Source organism: Ciona intestinalis, unplaced genomic scaffold (genome assembly GCF_000224145.3).
Source record: "Ciona intestinalis unplaced genomic scaffold, KH HT000150.2, whole genome shotgun sequence".
Taxonomy (NCBI): domain Eukaryota; kingdom Metazoa; phylum Chordata; class Ascidiacea; order Phlebobranchia; family Cionidae; genus Ciona; species Ciona intestinalis.
The window spans coordinates 211,528-237,381 of record NW_004190472.2 but is presented as its reverse complement, the minus strand read 5'-3'; the positions used below and the strand labels follow the sequence as shown (position 1 = coordinate 237,381).

General features: G+C 36.3%; 2 protein-coding genes and 1 long non-coding RNA gene across 4 annotated transcripts; 1 reads left to right on the top strand and 2 right to left on the bottom strand.

The window, feature by feature from the left end:
- Positions 1-672: 672 nt before the first annotated feature.
- Positions 673-22,243, bottom strand: LOC100179369 (copine-8-like). Of its 2 annotated transcripts, none has more exons than XM_002121391.4 (16): positions 22,101-22,243; positions 19,497-19,537; positions 18,902-18,948; positions 18,585-18,688; positions 18,215-18,254; positions 17,508-17,584; positions 15,861-16,028; positions 15,032-15,178; positions 13,445-13,520; positions 12,163-12,278; positions 9,826-9,946; positions 9,144-9,251; positions 4,429-4,556; positions 3,717-3,877; positions 2,774-2,847; positions 673-1,745 (listed from the first exon to the last, which is right to left on the bottom strand). In XM_002121391.4, the coding sequence occupies exons 1-16, from the start codon at positions 22,193-22,195 to the stop codon at positions 1,560-1,562; spliced, it is 1,689 nt and encodes a 562-aa protein (XP_002121427.1). In that variant the 5' UTR covers positions 22,196-22,243; the 3' UTR covers positions 673-1,559. The 2 variants fall into 2 exon arrangements, with proteins under 2 accessions (XP_002121427.1, XP_026694873.1); XM_026839072.1 differs by lacking the exon at positions 22,101-22,243 and adding an exon at positions 19,935-20,122.
- Positions 5,562-6,533, top strand: LOC108950431. Its single transcript, XR_003396948.1, has 2 exons — positions 5,562-5,653; positions 6,345-6,533. It is a non-coding gene; the product is annotated as an uncharacterized LOC108950431 (long non-coding RNA).
- Positions 22,229-24,882, bottom strand: gsk (glycogen synthase kinase alpha/beta). Its single transcript, NM_001032425.1, is given in 1 exon segment — positions 22,229-24,882. A coding segment is annotated over 1 exon segment (1,224 nt). The 5' UTR covers positions 24,758-24,882; the 3' UTR covers positions 22,229-23,533.
- Between the last annotated feature and the right edge of the window lie 972 nt (positions 24,883-25,854).

The window sequence follows — 25,854 nt, the reverse complement described above, 5'->3', positions numbered from 1 at the left end:
TGCGCAAATTTTATTACGACTGTGAGGGGGTTATATAGTACGCATTTTTAGGTGTTAGAGTTCATTCACCAGCTTGGGCTCAATGCCTTTTTATCAAAACGTACTTTTTTTCTATTTTACCATAGAATACTGAACTGAACAGTATTCTATTATTTTACCCATAAGCGTGTTTAAACAACGGGTGTTTTACTATTACTGCACAGTACTCTAACTAAATGTTGAACTATTTTAAACATTTTCACTTTTGCAAACTTTCCGTTTTCCGTTACCGTGGCCAAAGAGACAGCATAATTTCCATTGATTTATTCACATTGAGAGTCCGTCGCTAACCCAGAGGCATGCTACTACCATAATGGGTATGTATAGTTGGGCAAGACACTCAACGTAAGCAGGTATGAAACAGAACACCCGTGTTATAACGACTGTCGTTTTCCGGCCACGCGGGGATAAGTTCCATATATACGTGGCAGACAATTTGGACAACCTATTACTGACTACTAGGTTGGAGCAATCGACGTTAAGTGTCTTGCCCAAGGATACATACGCCCAAAATCGTAGCAGCGACGAGCCTTGAACCCATGACCTCTGGGTTATAGAGGCCGGCGCGCTAAACACTTTGCCACGGCGCCGGGTATAAGCTAGGAAAGGTTAAGAACAACACTACAATACGATACCTGCAGAAAGGGCTTTTATTTTTTGGTTAAATATGAAGTAAAACACACAGTAAAAGATTGCTTTCGATTTGGAAGACTCATATCAAAGGACGATACACCATGTACCAAACAAAGCGATGCCCGCAATAATCCACGCACAATGTTGCATATACAACTGCAGAGATTAGGTAAAAAACAAAAGGAATGAAAAACCTTCATAAAAAAATTTTTGGAAAATAATTTACAACTAAAACACAATTAGTGCAATATATATAACTACTTAAAACGATATTGGTATTGAAACTTATATGCTATACAATGTATGTGACTACATATTAATGGTAAAAAGGCTTTAAATTGAAAATTGATGCAACAAAACTGCGCAGTTTGATTGTGCTTATTCTCCGTTTGGAAGAGTGATATATAGTGGGGTGGGGTAAGATGGGACACCGTTTTATAGTTCTTTGAATGTTCTCTCTGTCTACTACGAAATGGGACGAGAATAATAGAATAAAAAGGCATTCCGTCTTCTCCCACCCAAATATTTCTCATGTACTAACGTAAAAACGTAATTATAAGTTCAATAAAAAAAAAAACAACTCTGATCCAACGAATTCAATTTTACAGGTAAAACAAACTCAAAAAAATCGGCAGATCGATATTAAACCTGGTTTTACATATCACATGTTGCATGGCACTGCAAAACTTCATACGAATATATACACGATTAGTGCACAAAGAATTAAAGGGTAGTGATCATAGAAATTAAACACTGAACTGGAAAAAAAGAAAAAGGCTCACTCGGATTACTCGTTTACCCTTGAAGAGCTACTGCTACTAGAGGATATATGGCATTGATTGCTGTTCAAAATCAGGCGCACAAGTTTAGCAGTTCATCATCTAGGCCTATCTGGGTGCGCTTGGGCCTGGCTGTTGCGTGTACGTTGGTGGTGGAGGACCTGGTTGTATGTTACGTGATTTCATATAACCCACTAACTGATCGGGTATCTCAGCAAGTACATCTTTGGAAAGGCGGGCTTGGCTGAGTATTTGACTCTTTCCTTGCGCAACATAATCACGGAATGGAACAAACTGCATGAAAACGTTGGTTTATCTTTAAATACCAAAGTAGGTTTAAAAACGTTTAAAGGGTTTTTGAAATTATCGTTATAAAAACTAATTGTATTTTAGTAATTAACGGTCTATGGGAGGCGTGAGTTATACGGTCATATAATTTTGTAACGTTTTTGCTTACTACTTACTACCGATAAATGAGAATGCCTACATGACCGTCTTACCCCAACCTACCACATATGACATTATAATAATATGGTATACGATGTACAACATAAAAAAAAACAGAAAAAAACAATCACAAAGTTACCAATGTGGTAAGCGGGGACGAGATGTATGAAACAGAACAACCGTGTTATAACGACTGTCGTTATCCCGCCATGCGAGGATAAATAAGTTACATACGTGGTAACTTGTAAGCGGACACGAGGTGTATGAAACAGAACACCTGTGTTATAACATCTGTCGTTGCCCGCCATGCGAGGATAAATAAGTTACATACGTGGTAACTTGTAAGCTGGCACGAGGTGTATAAAACAGAACACCCATGTTACAACCACTGTCGTTTTTTGGCCACGTCAGGATTAAGCAAGTTACATACATGGTAACTTATAAGCTGGCACGAGGTGTATGAAACAGAACAACCGTGTTATGACGACTGTCGTTATCCCGCCATGCGAGGATAAATAAGTTACATACGTGGTAACTTGTAAGCGGACACGAGGTGTATGAAACAGAACACCTGTGTTATAACATCTGTCGTTGCCCGCCATGCGAGGATAAATAAGTTACATACGTGGTAACTTGTAAGCTGGCACGAGGTGTATAAAACAGAACACCCATGTTACAACCACTATCGTTATCCCGACATGCGAGGATAAATAAGTTACATACGTGGTAACTTGTAAGCGGGCACGAGGTGTATGAAACAGAACAACCGTGTTATAACGACTGTCGTTGCTCAGGCATGCGAGGATAAAGCAAGTTACATTCATTCATTTATTCACTAATTTTTAGTTTAAATAAACTTAGAACAAAAGACTCACTTGTACAATATCTCTCTCTGCTTCAATACCTCGATAAGAAAGACGAACTGTGTCCCCGTCAAGTTCTTCCATTGCTGACGTAACAATGGGGTTAGTGAATAATGAATAAACTTTGCTATGACGAAATAGAGAGATGAAGAACACAGTAAATAAATGGACGGCAAATAAGCAAAGTCAAGGTTATTTTTTAACATTCTGCAGCTAAAGTAATCATAGCCAGTTCACAGTTATGATATTCTAACTGTCGCTAATTTATGAACACAATGGTACTACCGTGTCTATACCTATTCTTTGGCCACATATATATATAGTACTAGTAGAGTGGAGGAAGATAGGTCATCTTTTGCACATAATATCTAAATATCCTGATCATGTTTTAAACAATTATAATGGTCTATAAGAATCTTGAGAATGCGGTTTTATAATTATTTGAATGTTCTCTCTTTAATACCGGATCGGACGAAAAAATAGAATAAAGGTGGCTGTACACAGTATCCGGAATTCGTCCGTTTTGTCTGTTTTGTCCGGATTTCGCTGCCGCATGCGGAACTCGGTAATGGGTTTGCATACAACTTCGCAGGCGAATTCGCATGCCGGATACTGTGTACAGCCACCTTAAACAGGTGTCCCATTTTTCCCACCCTACTATATCTCTAGTAGGCTGTGGTTTCACTAATACAACCTAAACCAAATTTTAAACACCAACTAATATACAGTTTATAAATAAACGGGAAAAAATAAAGAACATAACATTAAAGCCAAAATTGCAAAAAAACACAGTTTCAAAAAAAAAACAATCACCCACAAAGTAACAGACTTGGTAACTCGTAAGCTGGCACGAGGTGTATGAAACAAAACACCTGTGTTTAACGACTGTCGTTTTTCGGCCACGCGAGGATAAATTAAGTTAAGTTAAATTATTTAAGTTTGAATAAAAACCCACCATCAAACTCTGCAGGTCCAACGCCCACTATAATAATGGACATTGGGAGCCTTGCAGCGTTGACGATCGCTTCCTTGGTGGCTTCCATATCTGATATCACACCGTCCGTTATCATAAGCAGAATATAATATTGTGAACCACTGGTGTCTCCTGCCGCTATCCTGTTATTATTAAATGAAATTCTGATTAAGTTGTAAAATTGGTGCGAAAAAACTTAAAAGGTGGCTGTACACAGTATCCGGCGTGCGAATTCGCTTGCGAAGTCGTATGCAAACCCATTACCGAGTTCCGCATGCGGCAGCGAAATCCGGACAAAACAGACAAAACGGACGAATTACGGATACTGTGTACAGCCACCTTAAAAAGGGATATAAAGGCCTTTAAAAAGGGGTTTGTACAAAAACACAGAGTATTTAGTGAGTTTCAACATAAACGCACAACAGCCTATGCATATTTTTCACTACTATCTTTTTTCAAATTTAGGCAGCAACGTCGTTTTTGCACCAGTAGACGCATTTTTCAATTATTTTCTCGTCCCATTAAAAAACAAACAAGAACATTCAAAGAATTATAAAACCTAGAAACCGTATCCTCACGCTCCCATAGGTCGTTGTTAATTGTTTAAAACACGATCAGGATACTTAAATACTATGTGCCAAAGGTGTCCCATCTTACCCCACTTTACTTTAACTAAACATAGATATTTAAATACCTGGAAACTTGGTTTATAATAGGGGAGAAATTAGTTGGTCCATATAACTGCACAGATCTTATACTGGATTGATAAGCTTCCATTACGCCTTGGATTCCAAAGCAGTTGGGATTCGCTGGATTAAAGTTCTGTATAATGTAAATAACATTAATTATAATTACAAATAGCGAATAGACGGAATTGGCAGGACTAAGAAAAAAACTGCTATAGCAATTTTCCTAAAGAGGTGCTAAAATTGTGGAAAAAAGTGTTTCAAAAATGGGGAATGTGTAGCAAAAATGAAGAACCAAAGAGTTAAAGTTCTGTATAATATCAATAACATTAATTATAATTACAAGAAAACGATCGTTAAAACACGCAATACGGTAAAAACTACGAAAAAAAAAACAAGTCGTCAAAACACGGTCGTATATATGCTATTATTAATAACTACTAGTCAGTAACAACAGAAGTTCTCGTACGTTCTTAAAACAATATAACTTTGTTTTCGTAGTATTTATAGAAGGTGTGACGTATATGTTGCGTCATTGGCATATTAAATGACGTAAAACAGCGAAATTCTAAATATACTGGGATATGGTATTGTTATAAAATTCAGAAGAAAAGAAGTGCTATAGCAATTTTCCTAAAGAGGTGCTAAAATTGGGAAAAAAGTGTTTCAAAAATGGGTAAATGTGTAGGAAAAATAGAGAACAAAGACATTACTAAAAGTGAAAACATGTTGCAAAAAAATAAAAACAAAGTGCTGCAAATATTGCGCAAAAAATGTTGTTAAAGTGAGAACAAAAATGTTTCCAAAAACGGGGGAAAGCGTTTTGCTAAAATTGCGAATAAAAAACGTTGTAAAAATGGGGTGTTGCCTGAAACAAAAATGCGCCAACCCCGTATATTAGTTGCTGGAGTCAAGTTATACGCTGACGCATTTTCGCGCGTTCGAAACTGGTTGTAAGTATGAATAATTTATCCTCTGAACGTTTATTTCATGGAGTAAATCACAAACGTGAGTCAACTGCTAGCAACAGAGCGTCCATTGAACGGGTAAGCGGCAATCGGCGCCATACATTATGCACTAGCATGCAAAACGAGCGAGAACACGGGAGGCGATTAGACGCTAAATGCTTTATAAAAGCTACGTCGGACAGTGGTAACTAGGTGCAGTTGTACAGGTTAAGTTTGGTTTGGACGTTCAAGGGTGAAGCGTTTCAACAGCAATGAAAGAAACCGCGTAAGTTTGTGGTTTTGTTGACATTTTAACGTACAAAAGGTTAGGGCAACTAAAGTCGTTATAACACGGGTGTTTTGTTTCATACATTTCGTGCCCGCTTACAGGTTACCATGTATGTATGTAAATCTGCTGGTACCGGAATGTTGTGATTTTAGATTTTAACTTTAACTAGTTTAAGTTTAATGATTGGGAGGTACCTACAAAAATACGAGTTTAATGTGTATAGTGTGTGGTTTTAGACCGTTTTTACCAATTTAAATAAAAATATGGATGTAACTTGTCTATCCTGTCGTTATAACACTGGTGTTCTGTTTCATACACCTCGTGCTCGCTTACGAGTAAGCGCGTATGTAATTTCATGATTTATTTTGTTCGGATTTTTAATGTTTTTAATGCATGGCTGAAATTTTGGCCAGCCCATAAGGATTACTGGGTTGAAGCAATAAAATAATGTTTCATGCAATCATATGTTGCGTAAAGACGTTTCAATAATAAAGTTTTGTGTTGCGTAACAACTTTAGTGATATTTCATTTTTGACGGAAAAGTTTTGAGCCGTTGACATTGCTCTAACCCAGTGGTCGCAAATGGGTTGTTAACAGTTATGCAGATTTGTGTAACATCTTTTTTCATCTTGCGCTTTCGGTTTAAATATAAATAATAATAATAAAAACGTTTTGGTTGCCACGCCAGGTTGCCACGTACAGCAGAATGGAGATATGGGCAAACCATGAGGGACATACAACATGCTAGAAGAAAAAGGGAAGCAGAGAGGGCGATGCTGTTTATGGGACATCCTTACGCTATGCGAAAGAAGTTACTGCGAGGATCGACTCGTTTGAAGGAAGAACGGCGGGAAATCAAGGACAAAAAAACCGCGGATAAGAAGTCTAAATCCCCGAGGAATAGGCGGCATTGTAACTCACGTACAGCTTTCCAAGATAAAAGCGTCGAGTGTGATAGGACGCAAGAGGGTATAGATCATGAGCAAGTTTCAACGCATGGGATGGAGTTACCTGTCAAGTTAGGCGGTTCAACTCTGGAAGGTGGGATTTCGGTTATTCAAGAAGAGACGAAGAGTAAAAAGAAAAAAAAGAAATGCAAGAAATCCGACTTGAAGAAAGAGAAAAAAATAAACAAGAAAGAATTAAAAAAGGAGAAGGAAAAACAGAAAGAGAGCGAAAAGAAGATGAAAAAGAAGCTGAAACGTCGTGAGAAGATTGCTCTCAAGGAGCTGAAAAAAGAGATGAAGGAAAGAAAAAAGGCGAGGAAGAGAGAGAAGAAACAGATGAAGTTGGAAAAAAGAGCAAAAAAGAGAGCTCGGAAGCAACGAAAGACAATCTTAAAATTGCAGCGGATTCATAGTTTATTGGGGAACGTTATGGATAGGATAGGGAAGTTCATGCGGAGATTGATTGACGTGTTTTGTGCATTTGGAGGCCTTGCACTTATTACACTCGGTCTATTTGCGCCCGGTGTGGCCACGGCGCCCATGGTGCTAATTGGGGCGTTGTTTGTGCTACTGGGGATGCTCGGGGGCGCCGTGCGGGTCGCTAAGTGCGCCGAAACCACCCGAAGGCGGGAGAAATATCGGACACAGATGATGCCAGAAGAAGGGAGAACTAGTTGGGCAGAAAGAACTTTTCATTCCAATGGTGTTTTCGTTCAAGTGTAGCTGTGTCTTATGTGAATTGTAATTCATTCTACTTTACTATGGGGTCCCTGAGAACCTGCGATTTATTCCAGATTCGACCCATTACCTCAACACTGTATATGCCATATGAACATTATATTCTATATGGATGAGGTTCTACAGGGGGCCACACCATGGGCCCTAAGATTAAAGCCCAAGTTGGCTCATTACCCCAATAACCTTGTGCGTCCTATAATGTGACATGCTAGCGATAGTGAAGTCCCTTATTTTTGTTTCAACTCCAGCGTCCCTACCAAGCCACATTGTACGTCCGGACTTGATATTCATAAAATTATGTGCAATAGTTGTTAGCGGTCGTTAGGTAATTAGCTTATTGAATGCGTCTTTTATATTTAATATGATGGAAGCATAAATATAGATAGTGTTGTAAAGCATTTCTGTGGAAAATCTCTTTAAACGCTACTAACAGTCACTGTATTTATGAAACTACACAAAATAAACTACGAAAATAGAGAGTTTCATAATAACTGTATACTGCATAGGTGACAGCGTTTTAACTTTCAGAATTGTCTTTTTTTGTCGGCAAATACACAAAGGATGATGTATGTACGGCAATCAGTCTCATTGTTTATTAGTATAGGGAACGTGAGAACCGCGTCCAACGATCAATAATGAATACAGTTAACGCGATAGTGTTTCGAACACAAAGCAGCCAAATATACGAACTGTATATGAAAATGTATTGGAAAATAACCATTGTGCGCGTATGTGTCATTGGGCAAGACAATTTACGGCAATTGCTCCAACCCAGTGGTCACTAATGGGTTGTTAAAATTGTCAGCCATACAGAAGAAAAAACAATCACCCACAAAGTTACATCAGTGGTAACTTGTAAGCGGGCACGAGGTGTATGAAACAGAACACCCGTGTTATAACGACTATCGTTGCCCCGCCATGCGAGGATAAAACGGTTACATTCATATTATATCAATATGTGAGCAATATAACGCACTATACGGCTCTCAACTTTTAATATTCTTTTCTTTTAACAGTTTTCGACATTACGTGTCCATTATGAAATCAAATAACACGAAGTTCCCGCTTTAAAGCTAATTTTACACCAAGAACTTTTTTTTCCGATGTACGTAAATGAATAGGAAAGTACATTCATTACGCTTTTAACCAGGATTGCAAATTTACAAACGCTACGTGTATACGTCCGCGAGACGACACTGGCCCAACCACAGCCAATGCTTAGCCTTTGGTGTCTATATACACCAAAACTTTAATTCAGGATTTACATTTCGTCTTTGCTCGTGTTACAAAGGAACTATACGCGTCCACAAGACAACACTGGTCCACAGTTATTGCTTGTCCTTTGATGTCTTTTTTACAGATCTATATTCGTAACATCAAAGCTGCTATTTTAAGCCGAAAACAAGCTGCCTGCCAGGATTAGTAGGATTCAAAGCTTATGCTTTCAAGGATCTTGCGTAAGATATTACACATGATATTATATGGCAATGCCGAAACTACGATATAGGAATTATTTTAACATTAGAATAAAGTGTTTTAACGACTGTCGTTTAGCTGCTACTAGCCTTCTTCCCGTGCTGATTCACTTGTTTTCTCTTCGTTGATTTTAGCAGCCCCGCTTTTATTTCACACTTTTAATTAAGTAGTCTTTACTCGTAGCGTGTTTTTACGGCCGTTTTGCAGCTTATTTTCTTGGCTACGTTATTTTAAATAAACAGATCTTCGCTATAGTATTTTAAGAGATAAAAATTAAAAACTATGTAAAATAATACGTAATAAAATATCATTGAAACAGTTCTTACCAACGCGAACTCGTGAGAAACCCTTCCATCAGGTGGCAGTCGAGCGCCGAATCCGAACGTTGGGAATAGTTTATCCGAGTCGTAGTCTTGCACTATTTCGCCAACCGCCTGCGTCGTTAAACAAACCGGTTAATACCGGTTGTGACCAGTTAAGCAGGCAGGCGATGACAGACACCTGTTTATTGATCTGTGCGATTCAACGAGTACATTTTAATCTGTTTAATTAACTCTTGCATAAAGAGAATGTTTGAAGTTAATGTATCCTGTTATATATTAAAGAGTAAATAAGTTAGCTCAGACATATCACAAGGTATTCTCAAACACAATACATATAGAAGAGTAGGGAAAGATGGGACACTTTTTATGTTTTTTTCTTGTCCAATTTGGTTGTAAACAAAGAAAATTCAAAGAATTATAAAACCGTATCCTCACGACTCCAATAGACCATTGTTAATTGTTTAAAACACGATCAAGATATTTAGATATTATGTGCTAAAGGTGTCCCGCCTTTCCCCACCCTACTATAAGTGCAATGTTTTATGCTATTGAAGTGGGTAATATAATTTTACATGTGACATGTACCATTTTACCCCCACCCTACTAGGCGGCATGTACCATCTTACCCCACCCTACTATATGACATGCACCATCTCACCCCCATCCTGCTACACACTACACATACCTGGATAGCAAGTGCATATTGGTTAGGTTGGTGAGGGTGAATATAGTGGAGCGATGACGGTTGATTAGGATTCCCGTTTGACGCAGTAAAGTCGATAGCTATCACTAAGTTGATATCAGTTCTGTGGATAAAAACACATGATTTTATTATATATGGGTGAGGTCATATGTGACCTAGGATATAGACTACAGTTGGCCCATTACCCCATAAGTTACACTATTCTATTCAATGTGGGTGAGGTTCTGCAGCGTGGTATGCCATTGGTTTTAGGATTCAAGCCAGAGTTGCCCATTACCTCAACATTGTATATGCACATTCTATTCTATATGGGTGAGGTCCTACAATGAGGCACGCCATGGGACCTGGGATTTAGGCCAGAGTTGGCCAATTACCCCAACATTGTATATGCACATTCTATTCTATATTGGTGAGGTTTTACAGTGAGGCACGCCATGGGACCTGGGATTTAGGCCAGAGTTGGCCAATCACCCCAACATTGTATATGCACAAACAAGCACATGAAATTCTATACGTTGCTATTTACCGTGCTGTGGCTAAGTGGTTACCGCGCCTGTCTCTAGCTTTATATGCATTATTACGTTTCATTGTGACAATTTGCGTTATTGCGTCATATTGTGATAATATGAATTATTACGTTGTTTATTTAAGTTAAGTTATAAGTTTATTCTCTGATGTAATAAAGCGTAAAAAGTTTTTTTTAAATGTTCATACGTTCGGATCGTTGTGTAAAGACACTGCTTATATCTACCAGGTAACTTTGCATAACTTAAATAAATGAATAAACGGATTTTACTTATCTTTGCATAGCAGGGAAACGACAGTTGTTATAAGCTAATGTTCCGTTTTAAACACCTCATGCCCGCTTACGGGTTACTATGTATGTAACTTTGCGAGTGATTGATTTTTTTCTGTATGTTTTGATTTAGAAAACCCAGATTTAGGCAAGTACTTTCAGTAAAGCTGTTTTAGCTTTTATTATTTTTATAAAAAAGTTAACAAATACGAAACCCCAATGTAATACAGAATTAGAAATCAAGTACTTTTTTAATCAAGTAGTTTTTTCGTAAAGCTGTTCTAGCTTTTAACTACATTTTTTTATAAAAAAAAAAGCTAACAAAACCACAAACGAATACAAAATAAGGCCACCATTGGGTTTTGTTCGTAGCTTGGGCGTTGAGTAAAATTTAAGCATAAAAGCGGGTTGGTTAAATAAGTGCGCGCTTGCATGCGTTGTACTGCATTATTTATACGAGCCCGTTTTAATTAATTTGTCAACGCGAACGAACCCCCTTAATGGAGAAAGACGAAGCGTAAGAGAGAGAGCTAAAGCAAAGCGGCCAACGTTTTCACAGTGTTTGACGGTGTTTTGTGGGATTCTTCTGATACATTTTAAAAAATCTGAAGAGGATTTCTCAACGCAAAGGGGACGGTGTCATGAAACGTTTTTACGAAATTTTGTAGATTGATTCTGACTTGGAGTTTACCAATGGAAAACACTAAACTGCTTAGATGACAGTAATGAATTCCATAAATTTCTTTCTAACTTGAGGAAAAGGGCCAAATCTGGCATAAATTCCAGGCCCTTGTCAAATCTCAATCATATAGAATATAATAATACAACGTTGAGGTGATAGACCAACTCTGGCCTAAATCCCAGGTTCCATGACGTGCCTTGCTGTAGGATCTCATTCTCACTCATATAGAATAGAATGTGCATGTACAATGTTGGGGTAATGGGCCAACTCTGGCCTAAACCCCAGGTCCTATGGCGTGCCTCACTGTAGGACTCATTCTCACCCATACAGAATAAAATGTGCTTATACAATCTCACGGTGGTGGGCCAACTCTGACCTAAACCCCAGGTCCATGACGTGCCTCACTGTAGGATCTCACCCATATAGAATAGAATGTGCATGTACAATATTGGGGTAATGGGCCAACTCTGGCCTAAACACCAGTTCCTATGGCGTGCCTCATTGTAGGATCTCACCCATATAGAATAAAATGTGCATGTACAATATTGGGGTAATGGGCCAACTCTGACCTAAACCCCAGGTCCTATGGCGTGCCTCACTGTAGGATCTCACCCATATAGAATAAAATGTGCATGTACAATGTTGGGGTAATGGGCTAACTCTGGCCTAAATCCTAGGTCCAATGACGTGCCTCACTGTAGGATCTCATTCTCACCCATATAGAATAGAATATGCATATACGATCCCAGGGTAGTGGGCCAACTGTGGCCTCAATTCCGGGCCCCCTAAAAATGACCTCCCCAATAAGTAATAGTAACTCTATGGAGACACATCAACTTACCCCCCTCTAAGATAATCAAGGAAAGTAAATTGTTTCTTAACTTCGACAGAAAGCAAGTTGACGAGACCAGAGTGTTTGTAACTTTTCTTTTTCGCCTTTTTCTTCGGGTTGATGCACTGCAATTGATAAGTTGTTTTACATTTTTGTATGGCAGGCAGGGTCGTGCGTTTTTTTTATAAAACTCAACGGAAAATATTATGAAACGTATTTGCCAGCGATTTGTTTAAACTAGTTTTGCTCAGTAAAACTAACATAAAATAAAAATAAAAACAAGTGTAAAAGCCCCTTTAAAAATCAACGTTGCATAAACAAGATACAAACAAGCAGTTTGAATGAATAACGCCCAACCTAATTGTTACGGAAGAAACAATAATATGTAGTTTATAAAAATTTACACACATTAACGCTAAATTCAATGTTTTGTATTTTTGTATAACGGCCAGTTTTATTACGGAATTAAATAAACTTACTTACTTTTTCTGTTGAAACTAGCGTGAAATATAAATATAAACAACCGTAAAAAGCCCACAAACGAGAAGTTTGAATCATTACCGAACTAATAAAGTGTCATAATAACCCATATAGATAAACCAGTAACACGCAGTTTAATTTATGACTATAATTAGGCGTGACCGTTACAAGAGATGAATCGTTCGAGTTGACGCCTTTATATTATAACATACAACACATGCTGATTCGTAACCTAATTCACTGTTAAGTCATAACTGTCGTGCCAATACATGAACTTGAATTAGGACAACGTTAGTGATTCTGTTTAACAAAGCGAAACGAATAGGTTTGTAGGCCATGTTGTTTTATGACGGCATTGTGTTATTCCAGCGGTTTAATCAAACCGCTGGATAGATAAAAGGCTGTTTAAACTTTAATTAAAACAATATTCGGATTATTTATTATTAATTAAAAAAAAAAACTTTTTAAGAAAAATTCAACAAAAACTCAGAAAAACGCATTTAATAAAAGTCGTTTTATCATTAACGATGGTAAAGTGCTTCGAAAGACGTAACGGAATATATATCTCTTATATTATACAATTTGTTGGACGTGATTTTATGTTGTACTATTTATTAACAGTGAATGTAATTAACGTAATCTTTATTTATCTCTTCAAAAACAACGAAGAGAAGGGGATCAACAGCAAAACAACAGTTGTTAAAACACGCTATGGAAAGTGTGGGGCAAGTATCAGTTATAAAGCGTCGCTGTTGCACGTATTTCTCAGTTTTATTAAAGTTACGAATGAAAATAAAAACAAGATAGTTACCTCGTAAATATTATCCGGACCAGCTCCGCGTCTCAGGCGGCTCACCGACGTTGTGAAAATTCCTATTAAGTCATGCCTGTAAAAACAATGTAATAAACTTTTTAACTTTATCGTAACTTTAAATACAGTAACGAAGATTTAGAAATATTTTAAACGAAAGAACAAGAAATAGCGACAAAGTAACAGTTGTTAAAACACACTTAAATTTAAAAACATATTTATATTTAATTGGAAGAAAATAGCGTGGTCGCTACACCTAGCAGACAAACAACAAGTTATTTATTTTTAAAGTAAATATTACTACTAATATAAACGAGGCGCAGTATGTTGGGGCAAGATGGTCTTTGTATTTATTTCTATTATCGTCCCATTTGGTAGTAATACTAGTAAACAAAGAATATTTACAGAATTATATATCCGTATCTTTACGACTCTAAATTAGCGTTCTTATTTGTTTGTTTAAAACATGATTTAGCAATATGGAACATTATGTGATAACTGATATCCACGCCCATTTTACCCCACAAAGAGCGTTTTCTTGCCCCAACACTATATGGTTACACAGTACTACTAATATAATGTTTATGGTCAAGATGGCGCAATAAACAGCCAAGCAACCGCTTTTCGGTCATCGTTAAAAGCGACGCGGTGTTTATAATCAATAATTACGCTTAAAATGCAATGTTAACAGGTGATTATGACATGTTACGACTTACAGTGTCATTGTTGCATCATAGCTACACAGCATAACGAATCGATTTGTCATTATTGGTCACTACAGTAAGCTTTATGTGCAACGCCCATACGGCCATACATATATATATAAACATATAAATATACCATGTTATTCACTACAGGTAAGAATCTAAATCAACACTTTTCTTCGTTTTAAATGTTCAACTCGTAAAAGATATATTTCACACTTATATATATATATCTATATACCATATATACCAGTAATAAATACAAATGCATATAAATACACCATGTATACCAGTAATACCACTACAACGTTAAGAAAGTGAGCGCACTGAAGAGCAACTAAGCGTGAAAACTAAACCCCGTGATAAATTCCGTGAATCTGACGCTTGTCTATAAGCGTTCATGCAGTTGGACGATTCTCGTAAAGAAATAACATTCAGAATCAAATGCGAAAAAATGCGCAACTTAAAAACTAAGTCCAACGAATTGTATTCTGCTAGATATATATTTCTAGTTAAACAAGAAACGGACGAAATGTATAACTAATAAAATACAATTTGTTGGGATACAATTTTGTAGGCAACGTATTTAAACGAAAGAATGAATGTAACTTTCTTTATTCTCGCGTGGCCGAAAATAGACAGTCGTTATAACATAGGTGTTCTGTTTCATACACTTATTCATGTCAGCTTACAAGCTACCACCTATGTAACTTAATGAATGAAATTTTTTGGATTTTTTGTTACCTAATTTACGTGTTACTATACCTAATGAAACAGAACACCCGTGTCATAACAACTGTCGTTGCCCCGCCAAGCGAAGATAAATAAATTACATTTATTCCTCCCTCCTTTATAACACTTATATCAGTATAAAAAACCTCACCCGCCGTCCCTGTCCCAATCATATACTTCTACTTTGATCGTTCGCTCATGATCACCATTGCACAAAGTACGAACAGGTATCTCTATGAGTTGCCACTCTGGGTTGAGGGTGTTCTTCTTTACCTCCGTTTTATGGCAGACTGTGAAACTGTGCAGTAATGGTTACAATTAGTATGATAGTAACAGTTAGGATTGGAATCAATGTGTGTCGGTTTAAATATTACCAGTTGTTAAAACAAGTTTTAAATAGAGTCAGTTTTTAATGTGTTTTTTAAGGTTTTGTACATAATATACAGTTAGGCACCTTTTTAATAAAAATATGATGTAAGGTTACATTTATGGTTGCAAATTATAAGACTGATGGAGATCTTCTAGCAATTACTCGAATTGCGACCTTAAAGGAAGGACGTTTGATGAATTATTTTATTTGGGTGAGGACCCACAGCGCAGCACACGGTGGAAACTAATATTTAGGCCAAGATTGGCCCATTACCCTACAGTTTGTTATATAAGTACACATCACAAGTTGTATCAAAAATATTTGACGTTACGAGTACAAGTGTAGTCCTTGAATTATGTTCGTGAATCATGTGGAACTAGTTTGCAAATATAGTCCGCAGGTGGAGTCCTACAGGTCGAGAATCGGGACAAAAAACGGGACTTGATCGGAACACTAGAGTCGAAACATGAAGAAAGAAACTTCACTACCGCGAGCACGTCACTTCCGGACGTACAAGGGTGTTGGGGAAATGGGCCAAATCTGGCTAAATCCTAGTTCCTCACGAACTTCACCTCCACAGAATAGAATCAAAAATATTTGATTTCCAAACCTGTTATTTTCATTGCATCGACAAAACACCATGAAAGGGTCAGATTTCCCGAAAAGATCTTTTTTATCGAGTTTTCTTCCATTAAACTTCATCCTTATGATGTCTTTGGAAGAATCCAGCTCTTCCGCCATAATCACTATCCTCCCTGTGTTTCTTGATGAAGTTCCTCTGTGTGGAAAAGTTATTTTATTGATTCGTTGATTATTGCATGTACCATGTATGTATCATAAAAAACAATAAAAAATCTTCGAAATGTAATAATTAAAACTTAAAAACACCTTGTAGAAATAATAAAACAAATTAACAAACAGTATTTGTTTATTGTTTAAATTTAAATTATAATGTACCATGATATGGCAATTGTGTGGGATTTTTCAACCTTGTGATACTCTGATTTTTATATGAATTTGAATGCAATTTGCTTTATCCACACATGGCAGGGCATCGTGCAACGACAGCCATTAAAACACAGGTGTTTAGTTTTAAACACCTCATGCCCGCTTCAAGTTCCTATGTATGTAACTTGTTTATCCTTGCATGGCAGAACAGCGACAGACGTTATAACACGGGTGTTCAGTTTCATACACCTCGTGCAAGCTTGCTAGGTACCACGTTTGTAAGTAACTTTGTAGGTGATTGTTTTGGTTATGTATGCTGCTGTTAGTAACCACTGTGCAACAACACCAGGTATTGAAATAAGCAGTTGTATCACTACTTCACTCACTTCACTTTTTATAATTTGCTTTACTAAGAGATACATTCTCTATACCAATATAACCAAATACAAAATAAAATCAATCGCTATCTGACATCTGTATTGATTCAAAACATGCAGTGGTTAATGAACTGCTGCATGCAAACGCAATACACAGTAAATGAAGTGAAAGTAACTTATTTGTTCTTGTGTGGTAGAGCAAGGACAATCATTATAACACTGGTGTTCTGTTTATATATCTCGTGCCCACTTGCAAGTTACCATGTTTGTAACTTATTTATCCTCGCATGGTGGGCAACAACAGTCGATATAACACTGGTGTTCTGTTTAATATATCTCGTCCCGCTTGCAAGTTACCATGTAACTAACCAGGGGTAAACATTTTTGAAGGATCATTTTAATGTATGGTTAACAGTTTATAACACCACTGGGTTGGAGCAACAGAAAGTGTCTTGCCCAAGGACACATATAGTATACACCTAAACACCTACAGTGGTGGCAGCAACAAGTCTCAAATCCATAACCTCTAACATAGCTTAAACACTGTGCTACAGCAACAGACAGATAAAAGTAATGAATAAAATAAAATAAGTTCAAAATCCAAAGTACAAGCAATTGAAGTCACTAACAAAATGAATAGGTTTCATGTGGCTGGTTTTAATTGTCTACTTGAAAATGAAGCGTTTAAGTTAATATAAGTTACGCATGGCACCAGCATATATATAACTCATAAAAAATAGAGGTGTATGAAACAGAACACCCGTGTTATAATGACTGACATTGCCCTTCATGCGATAATAAATAAGTTACATACATGGTAGCTCGCAAGAGGGCACAAGGTGTATAAAACAGAACACCCGTGTTATAATGACTGTCGTTGCCCCTCATGCTTGGATAAATAAGTTACATTCATTGATTCATTCATTACCAACCTTAAAGGAGCTTCATATTTGCTTCCTGGACTTCCAACTACTTCTCCAAGAGAACAAAATACTTGGCCAAGAAAATCCTGTAAATACAATACACGTTGCAAAAAGAGTGCTTGAGATACATCACAGTATGAGACATAGGCACCGAACTCCTAAAAATGCAGGGGAGGCAGTCAGACACATGTTTCTATGAAACAAATCTTACTTTTTGGTTGTATACACATGTTTAAAGTAGAAACGCATACTTATATGAAATGACTCTTACTTATTGGTGTACTGCTTACTGACTAATGCAGTGCAGATAAGTTTAGAGTAGGCCTGCCTATCCTGACACCACAGGTTTAGCATCTAGAGTGAGTGTGAGTTATTTAAGCAACATGTCTTGGTTTCTTAACCAGCATTGCTTTCGTTTCTGAATATACTAAAAACAAACACCAGACGGAGGCAGACGCTACAAAAAAAATAGAACATTCCTTTAAAATATGTTTTTTCCAACAAGCAATACTATAAAATATATTTTTTTAAATATATTTTTTAGGGATTTCCAAATGGGTAAACAGTAAACACAGCTAATATTCACAATGGGGGTAATAGGCCAACTGGGGGTATAAATCCCAGGCCCTATGGTTTGCCACTTCATAGTACCTTGCCAATACAGAATGACATCATACCAAACCCCACATAAATAAATATATTATGGAACATCTTACATGTTTTGATAAGTCCGGGCTTTTTGAATCCACATCGTACCTATAAATATCCAAGCATAAAAATTGAGCCGTTTTTCCTGATACTGTAGGGTGGGACACTTTTTCAGACTGCTTTCTCGTTTCATTTGGTAGTAAACAAAGAACATTCAAAGAATTATAAAACCGTATCCTCTCGACTCCCATAAATTGTTGTTAATTGTTTAAAACCCGATTGGGATATTTATATATTATGTGCTAAAAGTGTCCCGTATTCCCCTACCCTACTACTATACATTTAATGCTTACGACTCCCATAGCCCGTTGTAAATTGTTTTAATACTTGGATATTATGTACGAAAGATGTCCCATCTTACCCCACCCCACCACTTACACGTCAAATCTCATTGCTTGCCTCTCCTCAAAGAAATAATCAATGATAAACTTTTTAACAAAATCAGGATTCAGGTTGTTCCAGATGGTTTCAGTTCTACCAAACTTAAAATAAGATGTTTTAACTTTTACTGAATATAATGTGGCTCAGCCAGTGGGAGGCTTCAACCCCCAAAAATAGGGCAGGTTTTAAATTTCTAAAACTTTAGGTAAATATACAGCAAAAATAATTACACACAATCAACTGTAAACTGATTATTTTATCACATATTTGATACAAAGCTTATTTATTACATATTGATATATTAAGAGTCTCACCTCTCTCCATTCTTTAGAGCCAAGTCCTTGTGTGTACATTACCACCACTGTAGAAGTAAAATAAAAGTATAGTAGGGTGGGGTGGGGTAAGGTGGGACACCTTTAAAATGTAATATCCAAATATCCTGATCGAGTTTTAAACAATTAACAATGTAAAGATACAGTTTTATAATTCTTTAATTTTACTTTTACTACCAAATGTGACAAGAAAATAAAATAAAAAAGTGTCCCATCTTCTCCAACTCTACTATAAGTAGAAAAATATTTAAACATAAAAATGTAAATATTTCGAGTCTTGACATGAAAGTAGCTTTTTAGCCATGACAATAAATTGAGTTTTTAAACTAGTTTGGTCACGATAACGAAGAACAGGAGAGTTTAAAAAGTTGAAAAAACGGGGAGTAACGGTAAAACAACTGTTGTTTAAACATGCTATGGATAAAACAGAAAATAAAATAATGCTTTAAATAAAAGGTGGGACTGTTACACCCTGGTTAGAACTGTTAGGTCAATATATATGCAAACAGACATTGTACACTATACAAGTAAAATAGACATTGTAAACTATACAAGTATAAAGTAAATATAAACTTACTTGGATCTGATTTCGAGAACACATCAGCATCTATGAGGTTCCTGCAAAAATAAACAGTTAATACTAAAACAACGATTGTAAATAATCTTTTAGTGGCTTAACTGGTATAAAAAACATCGTGTATACGCCTATCTGACTTATGTCTGCCATCCAGATGAAACATTTCACCATTCTCATGATCTTGCTTCATGGATATTGCGATACATTCTCTAATAAAGTCTTGCTGGATAGCAAACGAAATACACTATGTTTTTATACCACATTATGCCTAAGTTTTTATACCACATTATGCCTAAGTTTTTATACCACATTATGCCTAAGTTTTTATACCACATTATGCCTAAGTTTTTATACCACATCATGCCTAAAAGCAGAAGTATCAGAATATTAAATATAAGGATGATATATGATTAACAATAATATATAATGAGCAAGTACCTGCATGTAACATCTAAACTTAACTGACAACATGGTGAACACGAAGATAAAGGTTTAAAATGACCTTCAGTCTTAACACCTCGATACATTCTACCAACAAATATAACCACTAAGCTTCAAAAATCCTGGTAAATATAGCTATCAACAAAAATAACACAAATTCACAATGATGCTTAAAACGCTAACCAGAAAATTTCAACCTAAAAAGTAACCATACAGATTAAACTTTAATGACTCATATTAGATCACAAGCGTAACTGTAATAAATAAAGTTCTAGGTTTAAAACACTTAATGGACAGCACTGACAACACTTAATGGACAGCACTGACAGCTTAAAATTAAAAACAGCCGACCCCAATGGTTCCAAACATGTTAAATCACAGGTAAACTAATAAATAAGCTTTTAACAATCCCGAAACTCACACCTAGGAATTACTAACACACAATGAAGTTAAAGACTTAAAAAGTAAATAAAACTTAAAAATAACCTTCATGCGTATTAGCTATAAAAAGTAAAACTAATCAATAAACCTTAAAGATAAAGCCAAAAAACCTAATTTATAACGAACGATAAATGACACTAACTAGACAATTTAAACTTAAAAAAATCTTTACCAAAGTAGCTTGACACTGTACTCGTATTGTTTGGGTTAAACGCAGTAAGCTATAAAACTAACCCAAAATAATAAGTTACATCATTACAAGATTTAAAAGTAACTAAATAACTTAAACATTATTGCTGATCCCACAATGTACTAACACTAAATGAGGTAGGAATTTTGTTTTGGTCAATTTATATGCGGGTTTATAATTGATTTGATCAATCAGGGTGTCAACACATGTGGTGGAACTATATTATCATGGCAGGTGTTCTTTGTGATCGCCCGTGGCTTATATATAGGCAGCTTACTATGTGATTGAAGATAACTGAAGCGAGGAAATTGCCAAGTAACGGAACATATTTAATTATGGGCTTAATGGTCAGTAATTAGGTTTGTTGCTTCTGGTGTGAAATATGTTCCTCTGACCACTTGTATTAATCTAATTAAACACGAAATAATCATCGAATCAGAAAAATATTTGCATGGAAGCTGTTTCGTTTAAAATTTGTAAAAAAAAAGTAAAATAAACAAAGTAACATAAACCACGATTTTAGAATATATATAAAATATAGATATAAAACGTTTTTTCGTATTTAATACGACACCAAAAGTTGAATGTTTTAGTACATAAATAATAATATGGTTAAAAAACAATACATTTTCCACCAAAAAGTGACATAAATTTAAGTGATATTTTATTAGATATGTGTAATAAATCTGGCCTAAACCTTTAGGATCTCACCCACATAGAATAGAGATATGTCGTTTAATGGTCAATCATGTCACTGAAACCCTTCTAATACTTAAATAATTGTGTGGGTGTATGGCACTGGTTTTAACATGTGGATAGGCTATACATTAAATACATATATAGAGTGCCTGATACTGAAAATCTAATTAAAAACAACACAATAGAATTTGAAATACTAAGCAATAAATAGTGTAAACATTTTTACTTTAGTATTATTTCAGTAACAAAGAAACAAAATTACTTTATTAAAAATTAGGCTACAGTTTACTTTGCCTGGAGGCAAATGACAGCCCAGTAAAAACATATTTGCATTTTAAGTCACAGTAATAAATTCATGAATCTGACCCTCAACTGGTGCTCACAAAGTACGACTCTTGTTTAAAAAATACAGTTAGGATCTGGTGCTAGGAAAAAATAGGTAACAAACAAAAATCAAGTCCAACCAATTGTATAATAAAAAATATATTTCGCCTAAATGGCATTGTGTTAAGAAATACAGTGAAGATTTTTGTTTGTACTTGGTGGGACCAGGGATGGTATTCACGTATACCGACTAAAGTTAGTCGGTCGCGGTTACCATTTCGGTTTTTAGGTCGGCCGGTCGGTCCCGGTTTTTTAGTCGGCCAATTAAATACTAAATTTCTGTGCATTGCTTATTACGGAAGTTATTCAGTCAAAATCTAGTTGGCCAATTTCTGCGCCGACTAGTTTAGTCGTTGGTCGGTATGCCATCTCAGGTCCTTACATTTAAAGCCAGTGATTTCACTTGTAAATATATAAACTATGCCTATGTTATGAGGCTTATGACCTACCTACATGACAATCCCAGTTCAATAGCCATGATTGGTTGACTGTCCCACCCTGGTTGTTGAGAACCAAACGTCTGTGTAGTAATAACACCAGCCATGCTATATTTCTAATGTTACACAGCCTATGTTAATCTGTCAAATACGAAACCACGCAATTTAACAGGTAAACTATGTGTCAATTGAAGCAAACACTTGAGAGACAGTAAAAGTCGATTAATACTAAAGATAAATCATTTTTTAAGGTGGAAAATGACCAGTTTTGTCTCGTACAAAGTTTACTTTCATCATCAGTTTTCATTGTGACATTTATACGCAGTCGACATGGAAACCACCACAAAACTAGCGTTACAACGGCATGCACATTAGCAATTACGTGTTGCGTACAACATCGCAAATATTTTACTAAAAAAAGAACAAAGAACAAGTTAATAGTAGAAAATTTTAAAATTTGTAGTGGCCACAAAAATGGCCAGAAATGGTCGATTGGTTTTCGAAAGATATTTCTTTTGCGAAACAATTGCAAACGCTGGTGCTTACTTTTCGAAATTGAATGCAGGTATGTACATGCGTTTGGATGTAAACTTGCGAAATAGTAGAGACAGCTGGTATAGTTTGGTTGATATTCTCATCATGACCGCTAGGTTTTAAGTTAAATAACACAATTCAAATTTACTAAGAGATAATTCATTGACAACAAGTTGAATAAATCTCCTATTTTTACGTGGTTTTAAAATAGAGTAGAGGAAATGGTTTAAAATAAGTTTGTTTTGTTGAAATGCTACTGCTTTGGTTTGAAAGCGTGCAGTTGTGTTTGCGAGGGTGTTAAAAAGTGTACTCCACTACATAAAATCAAACAAGATAAAAAGGTTTAAAATGCTTTGTTACATGGAAAGGTACATCATCAAGGTGTACACACATAAAACAAGAATGTATTAAGCCAGCAAAGAAATTCCATATCTATTTACATTACAAGAAAAAACATATTTATAATACGACGCAGATGCTGTTAAGCTTGTTAGTCTCCAGCAACTTGTACAACATGGACCTCATCCCAACTAAGTAACAACTTTGTGTTGGCTCGTACATGGAAAATACACTACAGAAAATGAGATGTGTGGAGGTATAGCAGTTTAACCCTTAAGTACCCTTCTTGCTTTAGAGAAGTTTATTTCAAAGCTAGATTTATAGAAGATATCTTTTTAAATAAAGTAATTTTATAGAAATAAATAAGTGTGAATTTTTACTTACTACTTTTGTATAAATATAGAGGATTTTGTAACACTTGCAAAGATAAAGGTTCAATTTACAGTGCAATGTAGTGAATTTTGAGAAACACAAGAATTCGGGCACAAAAGGGTCAAAGTCAAGGCTATGTATTCCCTAACACAAAGAAGGTTTAATTACATGAACAAACGTAATGTACTAAACAACATAAGTTAGGGTTGTGGCGCTGATGTAGCGATTACACCACCAGCCCCAATTGCTGAAGTGCTGCCGTTGTTTTCGATGCTGTTTCCCATGCTATAATCTCCTGTGGATCCAGCAGAGTTGGCGTTCCTTGCGTGGAGGGGAATAAGTATGTTGTTCAGCGGTGACTTGATTGACAGCTCCTTGTCCGTGAAATTGAACAGGGGTGGAAGGGACCGGCCGTTTGGTAGCTTGGTGTTGGGTAAGCGCAACTCGTCAAAGAAACTGTGGGCACACGACTCGAGGGGAGAAATGCGATTGTCGGGAGAATATTCAAGGAGACGACTGCAAAGAGCTATCGCTTCTGGAGGTGTTCGAGGTCTGAAGACTTTGGACCAAGGATGAGCTTTAATCTGCGGGAACTTGAACTCAGTATAGTTGGGGTTCATCTCGCGTATCTGGTCCCTTGTTGGTGTGCCGAGGACTTTGATGATCTCAACAAGTTGGTCAACTCCACTGTCTCCTGGGAAGATGGGTTGTCCAAGCAGCAACTCAGCGAGCACACATCCAGCAGACCAAACATCAATGGATGAGGTGTAATCCGTGGCACCAAATATGAGCTCAGGTGCTCTGTAGTACCGCGAACAAATGTAAGAGACATTTGGTTCGCCGCGAACCAGTTGTTTGGCACTTCCAAAGTCGCACAGCTTTAAAACAGCTGTCTCAGGGTCTAGAAGGAGATTTTGAGGCTTAATGTCCCTGTGGCATGTCCCCTGCGAATGAATGTATGCAAGGCTACGGAAAAGCTGGTACATGTAAAGCTTGACGTACAAAATAGGAATAGTTTGCTTTGATTTGCTGTACTGTCTTGCTACACGATATACAGTTTCCGGAACGAAATCAAGCACAAGATTTAAGTAAATTTCATCTTTCTTGTCTCCACTGGAATAGAAAAAGTAACGCAACCTCACAATATTGCAGTGGTCTAACTTCCTCATAATCTGCAACTCGCGGTTTTTAAATCTTTTGTCCTGTAGGACTTTCTTAATGGCCACCATCTCGTTACTTTCAATAAGCCTCGCTTGGTATACAACACCAAATGAGCCATTCCCAATGACTTTGGTGTCGGTATAGGCAACTTCTTGGGGGCGGTCGGGTCCATGGCCGTGTGTTGCGACCACTGTCGTGATTTTGGATTCTTTATCTCTGCTACCTTTCATGTTGCCTAGAGTCGTCTTGGGCGCTCCGTGCATCGTTTAAATAACGAACAAATTTGTTACTTTCCTTTGCACAACTGGAATCAGCAAAGCGTTTTCATAATACGAACAATTAATTGGGCTGTGGTACGATCTTATTTGTTATTTGGAGAAACACCTACAATGAAACCATCTGTAATTAAAAACTAATTTTCAATAAAATATAGAAAGTAAATTGATAAACTAGCTTTTAATACTAATCAGAAAATTTGTAATTTAGATACTTACTAATCACAAAACGTAATTGGATGTTATATATAGCTGTGTACATAACTTATACATGAACGAAACGAATTTAAAACAAAAATGAATATTTTAAGGCAACTATTAGAATTAACAAACATTTCCAAAAGCAGTTTTATTAAAAGTACTTCCTATATGATGCAAAGTTTAAAAAAAACTCAAAAATTAGCTATATCGGCCACAAACTAATCTAAATAAGCAGAATATTAAATCATATGTTCAAATTATAATTGACCTTCTAACTTTACATTTGTATCATTCTAATTCTTAAACTACTTATAATAACCGAACGTGTTTATTCCTTCAACTTTTAGTCATACTTTACTACTATATTAGGCATTTAATATTTTAAATAAGCATAATGTATTCTAACATGTTCACATCGAAATCAAGTTCAGAAATTTAAATTTTCATTCTCTTTTTTTAAATCTTTCTAAACAAATAATTACTGTCAAGTTATGCACATGATTTATGTATCCTTGCTACAGCTGTTATTTGATATATATTCGATAATTGGACAGCGTATTGTCTCTGTGTTCACGAAACAAAACCCTTTGATCTTCGCCGCGACCAATTCTCGTTAAAGCGACTGCAGAACAAAAGTTCGAAAAGCGCGTCCTCAAGCGTCGCAACCTGTCTGTCACAGAGATCTCATAAAATTTAAGGCGGGGCACAATTTCTGGACATTGGTTTATACATTCCATTTTTGCGATATTACTTTTTGGAGCGATTCTGTTACGGATGTTGTTTTTTTTTAATTAAACCGGCGCTTTTGATCAAATGTATAGAAAAAAGTATTCAAAGTTAAAAAAGTCAAATGGAAAAATTATCTTACAGAAAATACGGACATG